The sequence below is a fragment of the Neovison vison genome, chromosome 12 (genome assembly GCF_020171115.1).
Source record: "Neovison vison isolate M4711 chromosome 12, ASM_NN_V1, whole genome shotgun sequence".
Classification (NCBI taxonomy): Eukaryota; Metazoa; Chordata; class Mammalia; order Carnivora; family Mustelidae; genus Neogale; species Neogale vison.
In genome coordinates, this window is record NC_058102.1 from 96,333,642 (window position 1) to 96,348,685 (window position 15,044).

At 58.5% G+C, this 15,044-nt stretch overlaps 3 protein-coding genes across 5 annotated transcripts in view; 1 reads left to right on the forward strand and 2 right to left on the reverse strand.

The window, feature by feature from the left end:
• Positions 1 to 682: 682 nt before the first annotated feature.
• LAG3 (lymphocyte activating 3) lies at positions 683 to 6,596 on the reverse strand. 2 transcript variants are annotated; one of them, XM_044226987.1, is made up of 8 exons: positions 6,371 to 6,596; positions 5,913 to 6,063; positions 5,254 to 5,540; positions 4,378 to 4,635; positions 3,707 to 3,982; positions 1,625 to 1,867; positions 1,235 to 1,362; positions 683 to 916 (listed from the first exon to the last, which is right to left on the reverse strand). In XM_044226987.1, the coding sequence occupies exons 1-8, from the start codon at positions 6,426 to 6,428 to the stop codon at positions 740 to 742; spliced, it is 1,578 nt and encodes a 525-aa protein (XP_044082922.1). In that variant the 5' UTR covers positions 6,429 to 6,596; the 3' UTR covers positions 683 to 739. The 2 variants fall into 2 exon arrangements, with proteins under 2 accessions (XP_044082922.1, XP_044082921.1); XM_044226986.1 differs by lacking the exon at positions 1,625 to 1,867 and having other exon boundaries at positions 6,371 to 6,508.
• A 1,628-nt stretch (positions 6,597 to 8,224) lies between these two features.
• On the reverse strand, positions 8,225 to 14,964 carry PTMS (parathymosin). Its single transcript, XM_044226395.1, has 8 exons — positions 14,956 to 14,964; positions 13,826 to 13,938; positions 13,292 to 13,388; positions 12,507 to 13,190; positions 9,462 to 9,533; positions 9,155 to 9,233; positions 8,951 to 9,012; positions 8,225 to 8,780 (listed from the first exon to the last, which is right to left on the reverse strand). The coding sequence occupies exons 1-8, from the start codon at positions 14,962 to 14,964 to the stop codon at positions 8,730 to 8,732; spliced, it is 1,167 nt and encodes a 388-aa protein (XP_044082330.1). The 3' UTR covers positions 8,225 to 8,729.
• The window catches only part of RNF41 (ring finger protein 41), a 31,450-nt gene continuing 30,163 nt past the window's right edge, over positions 13,758 to 15,044 (forward strand). Inside the window, exon 1 of one of the 2 annotated variants that reach the window (XM_044226277.1) lies at positions 13,758 to 13,909. The gene's annotated coding sequence lies outside the window, so the exon portion shown is untranslated. Of the gene's footprint in view, positions 13,910 to 14,023; positions 14,083 to 15,044 lie in introns of those variants that run through there. The other variant, XM_044226278.1, reaches the window with a different exon arrangement.

Genomic DNA, 15,044 nt, shown 5'->3' on the forward strand with positions numbered 1-15,044 from the left:
TGCCTGCACGCAGGGATCAGGGCCTGTCTGGACCACTTGGACTGTTCATGTCCTCCAGCCTGCCCCCGCCTGCTCAGCGACCTCCCATGCTATGATAAGCAGTGACCACCGGGTGGCAGTGTGTTCTCGAGCCTGGGACCAGACAAGTTGTCCGGAGCCAAGGATCATGGGGGTGGGGAGGAGGTAAGTGGGAACCTCAGCCAGCTGCCCAGAAAGGTTGCAAGACCTGATCCCCTGGAGGACGTGACATAGCAGGGCTCCTCCGTGTGTGTGTGTGTGTGTGTGCGCGCGCGCGCGCGTGCACGCACGCGCGTGCACTGCAGCAAAAGGGCCAAGGACAATGTGAAATGGAGCCAAGTGTGGGATGGGGTGGGCCAGGGGAAATACAAAGGAAACCAGGGCAGCTAGCATAATACAAGCGAAGGACACAGAAGAGAGCTTTAGAGGTAAGGGGTGAGGGCTTTTTCGGAGCTTCAGAAAAACGACTACCAGGAGAAAGAGAGAGAGAGCAAGAGAAAGACCAAGGCAGAAAGAATCACGAAGAGGCCAGGAACAGAAAAGAGGAAGATAAGAGAGATTGGCTGGGGAAAGTAGGTCGGAAGGCTGAGGTGGGAGAAGGGAGCCCCCAGAGGCTGGGCAGAGACAAGAACCTTCCCTGGACAAGAAGGAGTCAGACTTGGGCTTGCTGCTGATGGGGAGTTTATTTGGACCTAGATGTGCAGATCTGTGGGCTTCCAGGTCAGAGTTTCTCTGGCTCCAGCTCCAACTCCGGTTCCAGCTCCGGCTCCGGCTCCAGCTCAGGCTCTGGCTCCAGCTCCAGTTCCAGCTCCGGCTCTTGCTCCAGCTCCCCTAGCTTGCTCTGAGCCTGAGGTGGGTGAGTCCCATGCTCCAAGGCAGAGAATCTTCTCTGAAGCCACTGTGGGAATCCGTGCAGGGCCGGTCGGGAGAAGGATGAGGGGAAAGAGAATAAGGAGGATGCCAAGTGTGTCTGTTCTTTCCCAGCCTCCTGCCCTTTCCTATCCCGTCCCAGGCCTTTTCTCAGTCCCTTCAAGCCTCCCCTGGGTCCTCCAGGCACAAGGAGTCCCTGGAGAGGCTTAGGAAGGGGGGGGGGTGCTCTGAAGGCAGGATGAGGAGTCCACCTTGATCATCTTCCCTGAGGAAGGGGTGCCACTCAGAAAACTGAAGAGAGGGGAGGCCAGTGGCTGGCGGGGCCTGAGGGGTGTCCCCAGCTCACCTGTCTTCTCCAAAGGTGAAAGCCAAAGGCTCCAGTCATCAAAAGCAGAGAGAGAATACCAAGGATGAGAAAGAGAGGGAGATGGCTTGTTTTGGGGGCACCTGGGGCCCTCCCAGAGCGCCGGGCACCTAGAGAAGAAGTACATTAGGCACAGGGTCAAAGGATATCTTGCCACCCCTCTTATGTTACAGAGGCAGACATCAAGGCCCAGAGTTTGGGGATTTATCCAGGATCATGAACTAATGAATGGCAGAAGGGGGTTGGGGCCTGAACAAGAGCTGGAGGTTAGAAAGAAAAGATCTGGAATGCGGGTGGGCAGGGAGGGGTCTGGAAAGTGGGATCAAGAGGACTGGCCTGGAGCAGGTGCCGCGGCATTGTGGGGTCTCAGACCTGGGCTAGCCGGCTCAGAGAGGTACACCGCTGTCCCGAGAAGCCTCTCCCCCTGGTACACCTGGCACTTCCAGGGTTGGGAAAGGAGTCTGGCTTCCTGTATCTCCAGCCAGGGTCCCGAGGAACCTCTCCAAGACTGCTTATCTGGGGGGCTCCATACAAAGCGCTCTCGTCCGGAAGCCGGGGTCACCTCACAAAGCAGTTTTCTCAGCTTGCCAGATAACCCGAAGGATTTGGGAGTCACTGAGAAAATCAGAGGGAAGAGATCTTTGGGGGCCCGACCCCCTTACTTGAAACCATAGACTCAACTTCCCAGTCCCTATCGCCTGGCTCTCACCTGGGCTCTGATTGGGTGAGGTTGAGGGGAGGAGATCGGGGGTCAGGGCCAAATTAATCTTATCAAGACAAAGCTCTGGGCAGATCACTCTGCAGTTCAAAAGCTGTCCAGGCTCTTTACTGCCTTCGGGGACTATTCAAACTCAAGCTGGCCCGGAAGGATCACATAACAAATACCATCTTGGATTCTCTTACACAACTTTCTACTCAAATGCTCAGAAACCTCAAGATCCGTCAGGTGTGTTGCCCCCCCCCCCCGCCGCGCACACACACCTTACACTTTTTTTTTTTTTTTTTTTTTGCTTTCATGACTGGGCTCACATCGGTGCCCCCTGAATGAACTGTGCCCTCTTTTCTGAATGTTCAGAGAACAGTGAACTGACCCGCACATCTACACACAGAGCATCTCAAAGCTGTAGAGTAAGAAGAGAGAGGGCAGGGAGGGGGACACCAGTGGTGAAGGGTCTTGAGCTGAGCATAGTGGTGGAGGCACCCGAGGGTTTGGTGACACAGAAACCAGACCTTAGGCCCCAAGGCTGGCACTTGCTGGCCGTGTGACTTAAGCAAAATCCCTTCTCTATAAAACACGGGCAACAATCTCTTCCGGTGAGCTGTGGTGCAGAGAAGCTGGACAAGTAACACAAAACAGCTGACCCTCAAGAAGACCTTGGATGGAGAAAATTGGGAGGATTTGTGGGCTGATTGGATGTGGAGGAAACAGGAGGCCAGTTTCAGGGGGAGTGGGATGCAGTTACTGAGAGAAAGGCTAAGTCAGCAAGAGGACACATGATGTGAGGAAAGGATGGGGCTTAGAGTGAGGCTAGGCTGTGGGTATGCCATATAAGCAGAGCTCTCCTGGAAAGTCAGCATTGGCCCTAAGGAGATGTAAGAGCTATTAGCATATTCACTGATTTGCTGAACCAATGTACCTTTTTTTTTTTTTTTAAAAAAAGATTTTATTTATTTGACAGAGTGGGACATAGCGAGAGAGGGAACACAAGCAGAGGGAGTAGGAGAGGGAGAAGCAGGGAGCCAAGCAGAGAGCCCGATGTCGGGCTCCATCCTAGGACCCTGGATCATGACCTGAGGCCCTCAGACACCCCTAATGTACATTACTGAGCACCTACTATGAGATGTTACGGTTCAGTGACCACAGGTGAACACAACATACAGCCCAGCTGTCGTGGCTCATAGTTACTAATCCATCAACACATACTTTCTAAGTTTTTGGGTTTTGTTGTGTTTTTTTTTTTTTTCCCTGTGTTTACGTTATACTCTCTTAAAAAAAAAAAAGAAAGAAAGAAAAAAAAAGCCCTTGCTCTGTAAATATTTGCTGACCAAGGGACTGATTTATTAACTCCTCCCAAATCCAAACCACTTCCTGCAACTTGAACCAAAGCACTGGTCCCCAAGTAGAGGAGGATTCTAGAGATCGAGTCCCCCTCTTTTGAACCATTCAAACTTTTGCCACCTCTCCTTCTAACTTCTCAGACCCTCCTCCCAATTCACAGCAGGGGAGTCCCTTAGAGGAGAGTGGAATGTTCACCTAGTGACTCAGGGGAGATTTTCAGTTTCAGTTCTTTATGTGGGGGCGAGAAAGGAGGAGGCCACCAGGGTTGCCTCTGCGACTTGTGCCCACTGGCCTAGCATCAGGAAGCGGATCTGCCCCGTCTTGGCCCAGCCAAGGCCTGGCCTTCCTGTCCCAGCTCTCCTGTGATGGGAGTTCCTTTCCCACTTGGGACTGACCTGTGATGACTGCCAGAGTGACCGTAGCACTGAGCTGCTGTCCCTGCAGATGGATGTGGCAGGTGTAGGCCCCCGCCTGGGCCTGGCTCACAGCCTCCAGTTGGAGGGTAAAGTTGCCATTGTCTCCAGCCACCAGGAGGTCAGGGCCTCCCCCTGGAGGGCTCCACTTGGCAGTGAGAGAAGACTGGGTCCCCACACCAGGGGGCAGGCGGCAGGGTAGGTCCACCCTGGAACCAGCTCCAGCGTATACGGTCAGAGGCCCTGAGGGCTCCAGACCTGGGAAAGAAGGAGAAGCTAAAGTTGAGGCAGAGAGGGGAGGTACAGAGAGGCTGGAGCAGGGAAGCAAGGCAGAAGAGCAAAGGAAGGGGTCTGGCTCTGAAGAGCCCAAGGGAGCAGAGTAATGTGGGGGTGAACTGAGGATGCTCAGAGGCCCCCACGTGGGCCAACAGGAGACCAAAGGCTGCCAGTGAGGCTGGATGGCCCAGGGAAAAGTCGGGAGTGGGGAAGACAGCTGAAATGTTGCAACGCGAAGTAAAAGTGAGGCCCAGAGCATTCACGGTGGGCGCTAGCTAGCTGCTGGAAACCTGGTCTGCGGACCCAGAAGTCAGGGTGAGGTGATGGCGGGCAGGGAGGGGTTGTGGCCAAGGGTGAAGGCAGCCCGAAGAAGTTACCCAGAACCGTGAGGTTGTGCGTGAGGGAGACATTGAAGCCATCTCTGTAGGTGAGGATGCAGCCCCATAGCCCAGAGTCTGAGGGGCTGACTTGGGGCAGGAAGAGGAAACTTCCAGCTAAGTGGTGATGGGGGGACTCCCGAACAGGGACTCTGCCCCGGAACCAGTGCACAGAGGCTGGCAGGTCAGGGCGGCTGAAGGAGCAGTTCAAAATGACCCAGTCGGAGATCCTGAGGGACCCTGGGGGGCTGGCAGTCACTGTTCAGGGATAAAGGAAGTTTGATTAGCCCTACCGCAAACACCTGTCTTCTCCTAGAAGACAAAAGGCAACCCTCCTCCCACCACCATCCTGCAAAGCCGCCTTCCCCGTCCCCCCACCCCACTTCAGTCCAGTGCCTGGTACCTGGAGATACTTAAAATGGATGCTCTGGGACCTCCTGCCGCCTTCCCCTCCCCCCTACACCCCTGCCCCCCCTTCCCTTTCTGCAGACTGCCTGAGGATCCCCACTAAGCCCACCCCCTGAGCTACAGATGTCTGAAATGAGTCACTCCAGCCCTGCACTCTACCCCCAACCCAGGGGTGCCTCCCCTCCTCCACCCGGCACTCCCAGTGTGGGTGGGGGAGGGGAGCTCCAGGGTGAGACAGTCTCTCCGTAGGGTCCTCTCCCCACATACGTGCTCCCCTGGGGGGACCCCCTTCCACTCTGCTCCTCACCCCCTCCCGCTCCCCTACTGGGGGCTCTCGGCCGGGGCCCCAGGCACCTCCTGGGAAGCACAGCCCCTACCCCCGGCCCTTCCTGCCTCCGGGGCGACGGGAACGGCGGCGCCCGGCCTCAGCCCCGCCAGCCCCACTCCCCACGGCCCGCCCCCACCTACTGGAGGCCTGGCCCACGCGCAGACGGAGGCTGCAAGCGAGGGAGCGGTCCCGGAGGTGCACCGCCGCGCGGTAGTCCCCGGCGTCGGCGCGTCGGGCCGGGCGCAGCCACAGCGAGAAGTCCCCGCGCTGGAGGCCGCGCTCTTCCAGCCGCACGCGGGGCTGCAGGGGGGGCCTCCCGCTGCGCAGGCCTCCGGGCGCCAGCATCAGCACCACGTAGCGGCGCGGCCCGGAGCCCCGGGCGGAGGGCGCGGCGGGGCGCAGGCTGGGCGCGGGAGCTGGAGGGCTGCTGGGCGGGAGAGAGGGACGGGGCTGAGAAATTCGAGGGCGAAGAAGCCTGCGCCACTTCGAGGAGGAGGAAAGCCACCCAAAAGGAGATCTCTTGCCCGCTAACCGTCCCCGTGCCCGTCTCCCCTCGGGTTGGGCCAGAGCCACCCACTCTCTGGAGAGGCAGGTGTGGAAGGGATGTAGGTGTGAGGGGAGCAGTCTTTCCCAGGAAAGGCAGCGGGGCGGGCGGGGTCGGGGGGGAGCTGAGCCACTGGCTTCAGAGAGACTGACGACTCAGAGGAGACCGATGGCTAGACTGGGCCTGGGGTTATGAGTAGGGATGCCAATGCTGTTGGATTTGGGGGATCCTGTTGCCTGAGTTAGGGATGCATACCTGTCTGGTAGATGGTGCCAAGTGACCCCTGCTGTTCGCAGAAGGCTGACATCCTGGGGAGGGATTGTGGGCCTGCAGGGGAGCTGAGCGGGAGCTCCCTCCTGGGCCCACACCACCACTGGGACCTCTGTCCTAGACCCTGGAGCCTCCACTGGGGAGGAAAAAAGAGGCCAAGGGGAGGGGCCATGAGCCAAAAGACTTAGGAGTAGAGAAGGAGCCTCAGTTACCTGAAGGAGACACAGGGCTGAGGAAGACGTTGGGTTTCTGTCCCTTCCCCACCCAATGGGAAGACTAAAGAGAGGCTTTGGGGGCAGAAGGACTGCCCCAAGCAAGGCATTAGAAGAATCCACCCAAGCTAAGGACCTTGGCATCTCTGAGGTCCAGACATCCCTGCTGACCACCCCCTCCCCACCGTGGGTCTGAAGGGCAGCCCTCCCAGAGGGTCAGCCCCATCTTACCTGGAGCCACCCACAGCAGTTGCAGAAGCAGCAGAACCAGGAGCTGAGCCTCCCACATCTCCCCTTGGGCCTGGGCCACGCTGAGCCCCCAAAGGGAAGAGGTCAGAAAGAAAGGAGGGACAGATGGACAAAAGAGAGTTCTGCAAAGATTTGGGGTGGAGGAAGGAAATCTAGAAGAGGGACAAGGACAGAGACCTAGAGATAGAGGGAAAAGCCAATGACTGGAGGCTGGAATCTAGAGGCAAGCTGGCCAGATCAGGCAGCAGGAGTTGGGGTGGGGGGAGGGGAGGTTCCCTGCAAATGGGCAGGGCAGTGGCAGAGAGTAGAGCGGAGACAGGTGGCTGTCTTGAGCTGGGAGGCAGTTCTGTTGCTCCAGGGCCCTTGCCCCTGTCCTTCTGCCTTCCCTCCACCTTCCCCACTTCCCCTCCCCGTCGCCCCCCCCACACACACCCCAAGGCTCACAGTTTCGCTTCGCAGTGGAAAGTCTGAGGGGGTTGATTCCCAGCAGCATTACCCTCCACTTCTGTGGTGGCGCTCCCCTTGTTTATTTCCTCAGTCCTGGGTGTCCCTGCCGAACCCTCCCCCTCCCCCACCCATCTGACTATTCTTCCTACCCTGGGCCTTCTGTGTTCTCTCCAAGCCATTTCTTCCTGGACTACCTGCTTGCCCAACTCTAAGCTGCTACTCCAGTCCCAACATTAACTTTCTTCTTGGCAAGCCCTTTTCTTGGTACTCCTCTTCTCCCTCATTCCCTTAACCTTCCAGGACTTTCACTCAGCCTCCCCACCCATCCCATGTCTCTTTGGGAATAAAGCAGACCTAAAAGATGGCAGGTGTGGGAAGGGGCACCCCAAGTCCCCGGGAAAGAAAATCTACATTATAATGAGCCTTCACTATATACTAGTAAAGATATGGGGTGGAGAGACTGGTATTGTATACTTTACAAAGAGTAACTCATGAAATGTATCCCCCATTGTACAGATGAAGAAACTGAGGCAGGCTCAAAGATTAATTGACCAAGGTCAGTTAGAGAGTATGAAACCAAAAGGTGTCTGTAGTCCAGATTCTGGGTGAGTTATGCGTGTCCTCTTGAAGAATGGTGGGGTCAATGTGTGTCACACCCACACACACTCCTCCAGTTCAAGACCCCTGTGTGCTCAGCAGCTTTTCCCGATCCATAGGTTTTAACTAACAAGGCAAGGGAGACAGGGAGAAATTCTCGAACAGAGACCAAACTCAAGAAAAACGGAGACAGAACTAGAGAAGGAAGTCTGACTGACAGAGGGGAACTCTTGCTCCCCACCCCACCCAGCCGGAGGAGCCTGGCCCAGAGAGCTGGATCGTGAGTGGGAAGACCTTGTACCACACCTGGGAACCACAGGAGGCCCTGGACTTCTCCCCTGCCCAACCGAGTGCTCACTTCCTCCCTGCCTGGTGGAGGACAGGTTTGATGCCAGACAACTCTCTCTCCAGGTCCAAGGAGGCTGAGACCCAGTCCTCTCATCCCTCTCCCACTTCAGGGGCGGGACTTCCTGTTTCTGAGGCTGCTTCTTTGCCTGGTTCAGCACAACAGAGCTGGTAGCTTTCCACTGGGCTCAGCAGTGTCTAGACCCGGTGTGGGCTAGCAGGGAAGTGTGTATGCTCTGCTGGGGAGGAGCATCCCCAAGAATCCAAAACCAAGAAAGAAGTTAGTTCTCAAAGAAGCTGCGGGCTCCGCATCCAACCCTGAACACTGATCTTGTCTTGAGTGGTTGCTGGTAGCAGGGCTTGGATGCTTTTTTATAGAAGGCAAGGGTCCTGATGGAATGTGCCATCTGCCACCCCCCTCCCTGTCCCGGGAAAGCAGGAGACAGGTTAAAAACAGAAGCGCGACCGTTTCTTTATTAAATTATACAAAAAGGGGAGGGGAGGGGAGGGGGGCAGCTGTGGGGCTTGGCCCCAACCCTGGCCCCACCCCGGCCTGGCGCTGTCTGAGAGAAGGGGATCTGAGGGAGACCCAGGGATCAGGCAGGGTAGGGATGGACAGGACATGAGGCTGGGATGCAGAGGTGAGGAAGGAGAGGCTACCGGAGGAGGGGTGGGGGAAGGGAGGAAGAGAGCAAGGACAGGAAGAAGAGCAATTGGGACCAGCTGGGGAGCTCAGATGGAGCAGGTCAAGAGGTGGAACAATGGCAGAGTGAGGATAGAAGGGGCAGTGTCTGGAGAGGCGGACATGAGAAAGGCTGGGGACAAAGAGGGTGGCAGCTCTGGTGCAGGGTCCAGAGCCAGGAGCCAGGTGGAGAGTGGCTGCACTCGTCTGTTCCCACCCCCACCTCCAGGCCCTGAGGGGCCTCCCACCCCCAGCCCATTGGCAGGGGGCTCAGGCCGACGCCCCATTTTCTGTCTTCTGCCGCTTGGGATCCGCTTCATCCTGTGGAAGGAGAGTTGGGGTAGCTGCAAAATGGGAGCGGGACCTCCCCCAGTCCCTGCCCTGCTCCAGCCCCACCCCACGCACCACAGGGATCCAGGTCCAAGTCCAAAGGGCTCCCAGCCCCTGCTGCATCCCTGACAGCCCCTCAGGCCCCACAACCCAGCCCAAACCTCCTCTTCAGCAGCTCTCTTCAGCGCGGGCCCTTCGTCGTCATCTTCTTCTTCTTCCTCATCTGAGGAGCCAGAAATGGGTCATTGGGGAAGGGCAGGAAGCTCCGGCACAGACCCCCTGTGGTTGCCCTCAGCCCTGCTTCAGGTCTTCAAACCCACCCTGACTCAGTTCCTTTGAGCCCAGCCTCCCCTGCCCCTCCCCACCTTCTTCTTCCCCTTCATCCTCCTCCTCTCCGTCCTCAGCAGTTTCTTCTTCTTCCTCCTCGGCTCCGTTCTCCTCCTCCTGTGAGGACAGAGAGAGGGGAGAGGGAGCAGCGTCAGGCTGCCGGGTGCCTCCACCACCACCAAGGGCAGGGGCGTCTGGAGGGGCCAAGGGTGGGGCAGAAAGGGTTGGGAGGGGCCATAGCCAAGGCAGGACCCAGGGTCCCTCAACCCCAGGGAAGTGGAGGGGAGCCCCAAGTCTCTTCCCCCAACCCCTCCGACCCCTCCGTCCCCTCCAACCCCTCGGCACCTCCACCACTTCTTTCTTTCGCTCTTTTCGGCTGGCTTTCTCCTCCACCTTCTCTTTCTTCTCCTTCAGGTCCTGCAAGAGAGAAAGAGGTCACCTTCCTCTACCACAAATGAGCTGCAGCCGGTCCCTCTCGCCCCGTTCTCCTGCTGCAGTGAGCTTAGAGGACTGGGAGAATGAAGAAGTTAGTTACAGTAGCTTAGAGGCAAAGCAGAGGTCCCAGGGTCCTCAAGGCCACAAGGGGGCTGGGACCAGACACCTGCCCCAAGACTCAAGGGAGGAGGGAGAGTGATGAAAACAGAGGAATGGATGGCCAACGTAACTGCTCTTCACTCCCATCAAGTTCTCCAAAATCTCACCGGTTGAAGAGTTCAGCTCAGCAAAGCAAATCCCCTCCATCTGCTCTCGGCCCTGAGGCCCCACCCCCTCTTGAGGGCCCTCCGCCTTCCTGGCCTGCCCGCTCCCGCTGCCTGCCCTGCTCTGCCTTTTGTCTAACTCTGGGGCCTTTTCCTGAGTCCTCTCTCCTGGGCATCCCTCCCAGCTTCCCCCTCAGCCTCCTTGAATGCCTTTGTTTCTCTGTCCATGTGTCCCCCTATTCCTCAGGCTCCTCCGTGGCCAAACACCACGGGAACAGGGAGAGCACCCCAGCAAGACGCACACCTACTTCAAACCAGTTTGAGTAGTTTCTTCCTCCCTACACCTGGCAGGTGGTGTGGGATGCTGTGCCCCTGACGCCGGCACTGGTGTGGTGAAGGGGTAGAAGTGACCATTTCCAGGGGTAATGTCGATAAAGGAAACGTGGAAGGGAGAGGGTACTGGACATGGTAGATGAAGAGAGACAAGGTCTGTGTCTGGGCTGGGCTGAGAGGAGACTGAAGATGGAGAAGATACCTGTCTGGGATACCCTCCCTCCTTCATCCCCCCAGGAGCCCAGCAGGCGCACATTTAATTATTATGCTGTGACAGATGGAGATGCTCCTGAGTCCCTTCTCTCTGGATACCACCCAGTGTCTTCCAGTTTAGATTCCAGTCCTCTTCCCCCCCAACCCTCCCCAACTGCCCATGACAGGCACTGATCAGCTGTGGGTGTCCCTCTGTGATCTGATCTGGTGTTGGCCTACAACTCTATGTATCTGATTCCCTGTGGATGGAAGTTTTCTGTGCGAGTAGATCACCCTGGAGGGTGTGTCCTTTCTGGACCAGGATCAGGGACAGCAGTAGGGGTTGGTGCAGAACGGCTGACCTGGAGGGACACTCAATTTCCTTCTCCCTCTAAGAGGAAAACAGGACACCAGACCCTCTCACTCCAGCTCGGTTTCTTCCTGCCACTTCCCCGTCCTCATTTATTTGCCCCATGGTTGACAGGGCATCTCTACCACCTGGTGGGCTTTCCCTCGCATCCTGCGTCTGTCCTGGGCCTGGAGAGGGGGCAGGGGGCTGGCTGGTTGGCTTCTCTCCAGGGGCCCCAGCACCGGGTCTGTCTATGTTCCCCTGGCCTGAGTTTCCCATCTGTGCTGCCTAGACAGAGGGAGGGAGGGAGAATTCTAGGAAGGGAGGGAGGGAGACTACGGGAGACCAAAGTCCAAGGGGCCGGGCCCTCTCCTCCCCTGTCCTGTCCTTCTGGTCACTGTCCTTCCATGATCCCTTTTCCAGGAGAGTATGTGACCTAGGTCTTGTGCTAAGCAGCTCTCTGGCCTCATTTACTCAACACAGGCACACACACTGACACAGGGTGACACCGATTCACACACGCAGCTACAAGAGGAGGGCCCATGAGATCCGGAGACACATGGCCTGGGTCTGGGCATTCTGGCACACACTCCTGAGACACACCAGAGCACAGGGGAGCCAATCGGCACTCACAAAGCAGCAACATGGCTCCAGCACATCCGCGTCTCCACATGCACACATGTAACTGACACGGGCAGTCCCACACACTCGCTGGATTTCAGACATACAAAGACACCTACTCAGCGGAGTCACATGCCACCGCACAGCCCACCGGAGGGCCCCACGGCACACCTTATCAGCTCTCACACATAGCCCCTCGCTGCCCCTGCCTTTAAACCCACTGGTGGCCCCCTTTCACTTCAAGGGCCTCTAGGAGCCCTCTGTGACCTCCTCAACAACCAACCCCATCCCCCCCAACCCCATACAAGTCGGGCTCCCAGCCCCCAAACGTTGGCCGAATTAATTTCCCAAAGCGACACTCAGCAGGTTCCCTAGGGAAATTAGAGGAAGGCTGGAAGCGAGGCAAGGGCAAAGGGATGGGGCCAGGAAAGGGAGCCGATGTGAACAAGGACGGCTGGAAGCAATGTCTTGCAACGCTGAGCTTCAGCTTTCTCGAAGGCTATTCCCGCCTCCCTTCATGATTTTTAGAAATCCAAGACTCTTTAAGTCTGTCTGTGTTGGGGGGGAGGGGGAGAGGCTGGAGGGGGCTATGGAGAGAAAAGAGAGCTGAAGGCCAGTAGGGGGAAGAAATGGATACAGACGGAAGAAAAGGAGAGGAGAAGACAGAGAGACTAGCCGTCCGCGGAGAGAAGCAAGAGGCAGTCGGGCCTCGAGGGGAGGGGCCCGAGAGCAGCAGCCTCCCGGGAGAGTCCTGTTTACTCTGGAGGATCTCAAACCGCTTAGGTGAGGTCAGACTGGAAGGAGAGACGGGGAAAGGGGGCGCGGAGAGAGGCGGCGGGGGAGGGGCACGGTAAAGTGAGCCGCGGCGCGCTCCGACGGGAAGCGGACGGGGTAGAGACGCGCGAGCCGGAGCCGGAGAGGGGTGGGGACGGCGGCGGGGGCCGGGCGCCGGCCGAGCGGCGAGGCCGGAGCGCCGGCGTGCAGCGCTCAGGAAGCTAGAGGGCGCTGGCGGGAGCCGCGCGAAGAGGGGTAGGCAGCGCCGGGCAGGGGAGCGGGGGGGGGGGGGGGAGGGCGGAGAGGGGTCCACCGGGACCCGGCGCCGGGGCAGCGTGGGGCCGTCGGGGGCGGCGTGGGGAACAAGACCGCGCGGAGCCCGGGGGTCGCGCGGGGTCCGGGCCGCCGCCGTCCCCGCCGTACCTTGGCGCTCAACTCGGCCGCTGCCTCCACGCTCTTCTCCGACATGGTGCCGGGGCCGGGGCCGGGGCTGGCGGGGAGCCGGGGTCCCGGGGCCGGGACGGAGGAGCCCTGGACGGCGGAGGGTGGCCGCGGCCGGAACCTGGCGCGGTGACGGCGGCGGCGGCGACAGCGGCAGCGGCGGCCGCTCAGCAAGCTGGGTCTCTGGAAGAGGCGGCAGAGGCGCGCGGGGTGGGGCGGGGGTGGGTCTGGAACGGAGACCCGCAGGGCTGCGGCCGTCCGGAGGGCGGGCGGAAGGGCGGTGCGGGCGGTGGCCGGCGCGCTCCGGCAGCTATCGCTCGGTCCTCGGCTCGCCGCCCCCGCACCAGCAGAGCTGCCGCCGACCAGCCGCTGCCGCCCCCGGGCAGGGAACCCGCTTATAAAGGCGGCGCTGCCCGACGGGAGGGGCTTCCCAGGGGTGGGGCTGGCGGGAGCTGGGAGGAGAGGAGAGGGGAGGGGGATGAAAGCGGAGGTTGGCGAGGTGGGGATAGGAGGATGAAAGCGAGGGGAGGGAGCGCGCGAGAGGCGGGAGGGAGGACAGGACCAGAAGGGGGAAATGGAGAGACTGACGGTCTCGGAGAAAGGAGTGGGGCGAGGAGGTGGGAAGGGGTGGGGTTCCTGCGGGGAGGGACCTCTCCGAATCCCGACCTACTGCCTGCGAAAGTGGAGTCTGTCTTTTGGGGGCGGACTAGAGGGATGGCCAGAATCCTTCTGACCCTCAAGATCAAAGCCTTGCGGTTAGACACTACCCCACTCTCCACCCAGTGGTAGCCCTGTAGACTACAGTATCCACTCCCGTGACTATGAGTCATAGGGTCGGGAGGCTCCAGGATGCTGACCACCGCTCTGGAAACAGGAGATGCCAAGTCTCATTACAGGCTGGCCTCGCAATAATCTCTCGCAATAATCGTCCCATAGGAGATCGGACTCGTTTCCCCCGTAAAGTGAAGTCTAGACCGGCCGGCAGTCAGCCTCGTGCTCCGCCCCCTACATTCACGCGGGGAACACCATAGAGTTCTCCCTCCCAAATGGCTATATAGCCCTCGTTGGGATCATAAAGATTTCCGGTGTTGAGGGGAAGCCCGGGTAACCCTCCTCTCTCCTCATTGGTCGCTCTTGGCTTCTAGTCTAGATTCGAGTTAAACAAAGAGGCGGGGTTTGGTGACGAGCTTCCGCCCGGTTGCGTAGCAGCGGTGGGCGGGGCAAGGGACCCAACTCACAGGACTGCGAGTGGTTGGAACCTACCCTATCCTTCCCCTTCCCCTCCCAGGATAGGCTGGGACCCGGCACCGGAGCTATCCTGTGGCCGCTGCGGCCTCAGCTCCAGTCGGGCCGGGGTGCGGAGAGTCCAGGCCGCTTCCAGGGCGGTGCGTACTGCGCCGGCGCGGGCTTCCACCTAAAAGAGGGTGTGGGGCGGGAGGGGGCTATGTCCCACGGGGGTTGGGGCGGGGGGGGTTTCAAGGTATTGGAGGTCAGGAGAAGGGATAGGAGTAAAGATGAAAAATGGAGGAAGAGAGCAGGAATAGGGAGGAGTCCGGAGGTGAGAAAGGGGCGCTGGAGGGTGGGTTGTTGGGAAGGTGCATTGGAGTAGGGGAGTCCTAAGTGCGGGAGGGGGTCTACGCTGACTGGAGGACAGGGAGGAGGGGACTGGGGTTACAACGTGGTGTTTAAATGGGCATGACGACGGGCAGGGAGGGGAGGGAGGGAACATTCTGGGGGCTAGCCTGGGCAGGGGCGGCGGAATCTGAACCCCCGCCCTCGAAGCGCCATAGCTTGGCTCCTCTCCCGTGCCTTGTCTTTGGCAGCCTTGTCTTCCTCCTCCATTCCTTTTCCCCCTCCCCCTCTCACCCCTCCTTGAAGGAATCTCACATTCCTTACATCCCTTCCCTGGCTTTGCAGAGCCAGGCCCTTTCGCAGGCTTCACACACCGAAAGCCTTCCCCAACCCAGAACTCTGCGGAATTGGGAATGGGGAGGAGGGGGCTGGAGAAGGAGCAGAAAGCTGAGAGGTCAGAGTGTTTTGCCCAAGTGGCTCACAGACATCTTCCCCATTCAGAAACTGAGTTCATTCTCCCTAATAGCATCCGTGGCTGTTGAAGGAGCCACACTGTTCATGGGGCCTGGGCTGTGATAGTGATAGTTTGGCCACTTCCTAAACAGGTGGTTTTAGAGTCTGTTAATAGGGCAAGAAGCTGGTAGTGTTGCTGGTTGTTAGTTTTCCCCCAGGTGGGAATGGGGTAGACTAGTGGTAGGGAATCTGAGTGATGTGATCGTGTTACTACTCTGTGTGTCCAGCTGACTGTGTCTGGGCCTGGTTCCCTGTAATTGAAAAGGAACAAGCCTCTTTCCAAGCATTTCCTCACTAGCCTTCAGTATTATAAATTTATTTTACATTTTTTACTACAATATCTTACCTGAAACATAGCTGTATTCAGTATGTTTTCACATTTATTATGTCTTTGATTTTCCAGAAAAACATATAAGGTAGATAAAGGCAGGTACC